General features: G+C 54.3%; 1 protein-coding gene across 2 annotated transcripts in view; it reads left to right on the top strand.

Annotated features, from left to right (window-relative positions):
* Positions 1-6190, top strand: part of adpgk2 (ADP-dependent glucokinase 2) — a 13458-nt gene extending 7268 nt beyond the window's left edge. Inside the window, exons 3-6 of one of the 2 annotated variants that reach the window (XM_080525787.1) lie at positions 701-891; positions 2001-2097; positions 2321-2457; positions 5223-6027. In XM_080525787.1, coding sequence (XP_080381913.1) covers positions 701-891; positions 2001-2097; positions 2321-2457; positions 5223-5962 — 1165 coding nt within the window. In that variant the 3' untranslated portion in view covers positions 5963-6027. Of the gene's footprint in view, positions 1-700; positions 892-2000; positions 2098-2320; positions 2458-5222 lie in introns of both variants that reach the window. The other variant, XM_080525788.1, reaches the window with a different exon arrangement.
* The last annotated feature ends 519 nt before the right edge of the window (positions 6191-6709 follow it).

Below are 6709 nucleotides of genomic sequence, written 5' to 3'. Positions count from 1 at the left end.
GTCCGGCGGCAAATTTTTCTAACGGAAACCCTGGCGTGCGCGCGTCTCTGTGTCTCTATGTGTGTGTCGTCTGTGTCTGTGTCTGTGTGTGTGTCTGTGTGCGTGTGTCTGTGCGTGCGCGTGTCTCTGTGTGTGTCGTCTGTGTCTGTGTGTGTCTGTGTGTGTGTGTGTGTGTGTGTGTGTGTCTGTCTGTATCTGTGTGTGTCTATCTGTCTCTGTGTCTGTGTGTGTGTGTGTCTGTGTGTGTCTGTCTGTCTCTGTGTGTGTGTCTGTGTGTGTGTGTGTGTGTGTGTGTGTGTGCTGCTGACCAAACCTTCAGCTCCCTGATGCTCCAGTTCAGCCAGTTGTCTAATCGCATAAGACTTAAGTCAACACACACTCACACTCACACACACACACACACACTCACTTCTAGAAAGTAGTGTGTTTTCTCGGCTAGGTTTTGTGATGTTAAAGCTGTTATTTGTGGAGCAGTTTGGCAGTGTTAACCCTCCTCCTCCCCCTCCCTCTCCTCCCCCTCCCCCTCTTCCTCCTCCTCCTCCGCCTCCTCCCCTTTCTCCTCCTTCTCCTCCTCCTCCTCCACCTCCACCTCCCCCTCCCCCCCATCCTCCCCCCTCTTCTCTTCCTCCTCTCTTCTTCTCCTCCTCCTCCTCCTCCTCCTCCCCCTCCTCCCCCTCCTCCTCCTCCTCCTCTCTTCCAGGCGGTTTGTTATGAACGACACTCTCTTCGCTCAGCTGGTCGAGGCGTCTCGTGAGTTGCCGGGCAACCGCTGGTCGATAGGGGGCAACGCCCCGGTGATGGCCGGTCGCCTGGCAACCGAGGGCTGTGACGTGTTGCTAGGGGGCAGCTTCAGCCCCGACTTCACTGACGTGCTGTCTGAGCACATCACAGGTACACACACACACACACACACACACACACACAGAGGTACACATTCACACACACACACACACACACATAGACAGACACACACACAGAGGTACACACACACTCAGAGGTACACACACACACAGACACACAGGCAGAGGTACACACACACACACACACACACACACAGACAGAGGTACACACACAGACGCGCACACACACACTCACACACACACACACAGAACATAACCACAGACAGACAGACAGAGGTACACAGACACACAGACAGAGGTACACAGACACACAGACACACAGAACATACACATACACACGCACGCACACACACACAGCTCACACAGAATTCAATTCAATTCAGCTGTATTGTCCAGGTGCAGTAGGAACATGACTTCTCCATGCTGAACACGCTACAGTACAACAACAAGACCACAACACAACAATACTCAAGACAATATACACACATATATACACACTACCATGAGTGAATATTATGAATAAATATACTGTACAACTGTGCAAGAACATGTAACAAGAACATACACACACCTGTTTCTTGATTTCATTCCTCCCTTTTTAATCTCTTTCCCCTTCCCCCCCTCTCTCTCTCCCTCCCTCTCTCTCTCCCTCCCTCCCTCTCCCCCCCTCCCTCTATCTCCCTCTCTCTCTCCCTCCCCCTCCCTCTCTCTCTCCCTCCCTCTCTCTCTCTCTCCCTCCCCCTCTCTCTCCCTCCCTCTCTTCCTCCCCCTCCTCCTCCCCTCACTCCCTCTCTCTCCCTCCCTCGCTCTCCCCCCCTCCCTCTATCTCTCTCTCTCCCTCCCTCTCTCTCTCCCTCCCTCTCTATCTCCCTCTCTCTCTCTCCCTCCCTCCCTCTCCCCCCCTCCCTCTATCTCCCTCTCTCTCTCCCTCCCCCTCCCTCTCTCTCTCCCTCCCTCCCCCTCTCTCTCCCTCCCTCTCTTCCTCCCCCTCCTCCTCCCCTCACTCCCTCTCTCTCCCTCCCTCGCTCTCCCCCCCTCCCTCTATCTCTCTCTCTCTCCCTCCCTCTCTCTCTCCCTCCCTCTCTCTCCCTCCCTCTCTTCCTCCTCCTCCTCCCCTCACTCTCTCTCCCCCCCCCCTAGTGGCAGGTAACGTGGTGGAGGAGCCAGACATCCACCTGATCCTGGAGTACCCCTCAGGAGCCTCCTGGGGGCCCTACACCTCCCGCAGGGCTAACAGGTGAGGGGGGGGGGGCGTGTGTGTGTGTGTGTATATGTGTATGTGTAGAGGACAGCACAGTCACCCTCACATTGTAGCCCCCTCACCTCAACCTGTATGTGACCTCTCTTAACTGTGTGTGTGTGTGTGTGTGTGTGTGTGTGTGTGTGTGTGTGTCTCTCTCTCTCTCTGTCTGTCTGTCTCTCTGTGTCTGTGTGTGTGTGTGTGTGTGTGTGTGACTCAGGTACATAGTCCACAGTGACGACCACAACCCGTACCTGTCGTCCATGGAGGACTTCTCCCTGAAGCTTCACCACTTCCAGCCAGACCTGCTGGTGGTGGGCGGGCTCCAGATGATGGACAGCTTCCCCTTCCAACGGGGTGAGGGCATCTCTGGACACGTCTGTTCTCAATACAGAACACACTGATGGGCAGGAATACTTAACATCTCTGTTTGGAGAGAGAGAGGGGGAGAGAGAGAGAGAGAGAGACATAATATTTTTTATCTTCACACATGCTTTGGCAATGTAAATGTATGTTTCCCATTTTCAATAAAATTTAAAAATTGAATTGACGGAGAGAGACAGAGAGAGACAGAGAGAGACAGAGAGAGAGACACAGTCCCTCTAGCTGTTGCTGGCCTGTTGACTCATCCTCTATGAATAGGCCAGTCTGTCTGCCTGTCTGTCTGTCTGTCTGCCTGTCTGACTGTCTGTCTGTCTGTCTGACTGTCTGACTGTCTGTCTGACTGACTGTCTGTCTGTCTGTCTGACTGCCAGTTTGTCTGACTGTCTGCCTGTCTGTCTGACTGTCTGACTCTGTCTGACTGCCTGTTTGTCTGACTGTCTGCCTGTCTGACTGTCTGCCTGTCTGTCTTTCTGTCTGCCTGCCTGTCTGCCTGTCTGTCAGGGCATAGGGGGGCAGATAGAGGAGGGTATTAGCCTGTGTCAGGGCATAGGGGGGCAGATAGAGGAGGGTATTAGCCTCTGTCGGGGCATAGGGGGGGCAGATAGAGGAGGGTATTAGCCTGTGTCAGGGCATAGGGGGGCAGATAGAGGAGGGTATTAGCCTGTGTCAGGGCATAGGGGGGGCAGATAGAGGAGGGTATTAGCCTGTGTCAGGGCATAGGGAGGCAGATAGAGGAGGGTATTAGCCTCTGTCAGGGCATAGAGAGGGCAGATAGAGGAGGGTATTAGCCTGTGTCAGGGCATAGGGGGGGCAGATAGAGGAGGGTATTAGCCTGTGTCAGGGCATAGGGGGGGCAGATAGAGCAGGGTATTAGCCTGTGTCAGGGCATAGGGGGGGCAGATAGAGGAGGGTATTAGCCTGTGTCAGGGCATAGGGGGGGCAGATAGAGGAGGGTATTAGCCTGTCTGTCAGGGCATAGAGAGGGCAGATAGAGGAGGGTATTAGCCTGTGTCAGGGCATAGGGGGGGCAGATAGAGGAGGGTATTAGCCTCTGTCAGGGCATAGAGAGGGCAGATAGAGGAGGGTATTAGCCTGTCTGTCAGGGCATAGGGGGGCAGGTAGAGGAGGGTATTAGCCTCTGTCAGGGCATAGGGGGGGCAGATAGAGGAGGGTATTAGCCTGTGTCAGGGCATAGGGGGGGCAGATAGAGGAGGGTATTAGCCTGTGTCAGGGCATAGGGGGGCAGATAGAGGAGGGTATTAGCCTGTGTCAGGGCATAGGGGGGCAGATAGAGGAGGGTATTAGCCTGTGTCAGGGCATAGGGGGGGCAGATAGAGGAGGGTATTAGCCTGTGTCAGGGCATAGAGAGGGCAGATAGAGGAGGGTATTAGCCTCTGTCAGGGCATAGGGGGGCAGATAGAGGAGGGTATTAGCCTGTGTCAGGGCATAGGGGGGCAGATAGAGGAGGGTATTAGCCTGTGTCAGGGCATAGGGGGGCAGATAGAGGAGGGTATTAGCCTCTGTCAGGGCATAGGGAGGGCAGATAGAGGAGGGTATTAGCCTGTGTCAGGACATAGAGAGGGCAGATAGAGGAGGGTATTAGCCTGTGTCAGGGCATAGGGAGGGCAGATAGAGGAGGGTATTAGCCTGTGTCAGGGCATAGGGGGGCAGATAGAGGAGGGTATTAGCCCCTGTCAGGGCATAGGGGGGCAGATAGAGGAGGGTATTAGCCCTGCTGTGTGTGACTAGGAATGTTTATTTTTCCAACACCAGAGGCTCAGGCTGTTTGTGTTCATTCAGCTGGCTGTCACACTGACATGTGGAGGGCTGGGAGGCGGTGTGTGTAGGTGTGGCCTCAGGGGCGGTGGGTCCTGACGTGTGGAGGGTTTCACAGCCCTGAGGGCGTCTCTACAGGCTGGCCGCCCAGACGCCTGACCACTGCTGCTTCTGTTATGTGGTTATGTGTGATGTGTGATGTATGGTGTGTGATATGTATGGTATGTGATATGTATGATGTATGATATAGGATGTATGGTGTGTGATGTGTATGATGTATGATGTATGATGTATGGTGTGTGATGTGTATGATATATGATGTATGGTGTGTGATATGTATGGTGTATGGTGTGTGATATGTATGATATATGATGTATGGTGTGTGATATGTATGATATATGATGTATGGTGTGTGATATGTATGGTGTATGGTGTGTGATATGTATGATATATGATGTATGGTGTGTGATATGTATGATATATGATGTATGGTGTGTGATATGTATGATATATGATGTATGGTGTGTGATATGTATGATATATGATGTATGGTGTGTGATATGTATGGTGAATGGTGTGTGATATGTATGATATATGATGTATGGTGTGTGATATGTACGTATGGTTAGATGTGTGTTAGTTTTCAGGTTTTTTAATGTTTCTATTTTACCTTTTGTTTTATGCTCTTTGACATTTATTCTTGTATGATTAAAACGTCGATACTGGTCTAGTGAGATACCAGACTGTTTAAAAAAATAAATAATAATAATAATAACTAACTCCCTCCCACTCCTCTTTTCCTCTCTCCCCTCCCCCCACCACCCCTCCTTTCCCCCCTCCCACCCCATCTCCTTCTCCCTCCCTCTCCCCCCTCTCCTCCTCCCTCCCTCTCCTCCCTCCTCCCTCCTCTCTCTCCTCCCCCCTCCCTACTCCCTCCTCCCTCCCATCCCTCCCCCCCCCAGGCGAGCGCGAGGCCCTGCTGACCCGTCTGGCGGCGCTGCTGTCCTCCTCGTCCCCCAGGACGGGCGTCCACTTCGAGATGGCCAGCTTCGTGGACGAGGGGCTGATAAAGGAGCTCCTGCAGCTGGTCACGCCGCACGCCGACTCCCTGGGCATGAACGAGCAGGAGCTCCCCAACCTGCTCAGCCTCCTGCGGGGCTCCAACGTCACCGTGCTGTCGGACCCCAACCCCCGCGTGGCCACGGTGCTGGACCAGATGAGAGAGCTCTACCGCCTCGTCAACCAGCGCCACCGCGAGGCCAACGCCGACTCTGCCGACTACGCCAACTCCAACTCTGCCGACTACGCCAACGACAACAAGAAGAAGAAGTTGTCGGGCCGCCCGCTGACCCGCCTTCACGTCCACACGCTGGCCTTCCAGGCCATGATCGTGACGCACGGCTCCCGGTGGAAGAACACCATGTCGGCCACGGCCAAGGCCTCGCTGACGGCCAACCGCCACGTGTGCGGCCGGCCGGAGATCGACCCCAGCAAGGCGCGCCTCATCATGGACGAGTCCTTCTCCGTCAGCCGCCAGGAGGGCAGCCCCCGCATGCCGCTGGAGGAGACGCGACCGGTCAGCTGCTGGGAGGAGGAGGAGTACCAGGTGTGCGTGGCGCCGGTGCTGGTGTGCACCGAGGTGTACCAGACCGCCGGGGGCGGGGACAACATCTCGGCCGCCGGTCTGGTGCTGCAGATCTGAGGAGGAGGAGGAGGAAAGGAAGAAGAGGACTGACGGACTCGGAACGAGATTAGGGTTAGGGTTAGACTGACTGACTTAGGGATGGTGGGATGGTGTCAGCGTCAGGAATGAGATGATGATGATTAGGGATTGGACATGAGGGGGTCAGGACATGGGGGGTCAGGACTTATTGATGTCAACGTTTTAGTTTTTTTTTATTTCCCAGGAGGCCACACTGAGAGCCCCCCCCCCCCCAAACCCTACTGCCTCCCTCCCCCCTATCCTCCCCCCATCCTCTCATTGAATGGGACTGAATGAAATGACGGGGGGGGGGGGGGGGGGGGGGGACAGTTTGGCTGCCGTGTGTGTCTCCGGGTGCCTTTCTCTAGTCCAGTACCTCTTCTCTCTCTTTCGTTCTAGAAGCTAACGCTAAGGCTAGCTATCATAGCTTTTGAGAGCAGAGCAGAGAGTATCTCTCTCTCTCTCTCTCTCCCTCCCAAAAACTCCCACTTGAATTCCACTCTAGCTCCCGTCAGCCCCTACGACCAGGGAAAACCTTCCCGTCACATGTGAAGACTTTTAGCGTTTTATTTTATTTTGTGTGTTTTTGATTTTGTTTTGTTTTGTCTGACATCTCCAGTGCAGGGTCCAGGTAGCTATGTCTGTGTTGCCAGGTAGGCAGGGTCCAGGTAGCTATGTCTGTGTTGCCAGGTAGGCAGGGTCCAGGTAGCTATGTCTGTGTTGCCAGGGTCCAGGTAGCTATGTCTG

This window comes from Nansenia antarctica (assembly GCF_963989245.1).
Source record: "Nansenia antarctica genome assembly, chromosome: 3".
NCBI classification, from domain to species: Eukaryota; Metazoa; Chordata; class Actinopteri; order Argentiniformes; family Microstomatidae; genus Nansenia; species Nansenia antarctica.
The sequence above is the reverse complement of the archived record's forward strand: the minus strand, read 5'-3'. Positions and strand labels throughout refer to the sequence as shown.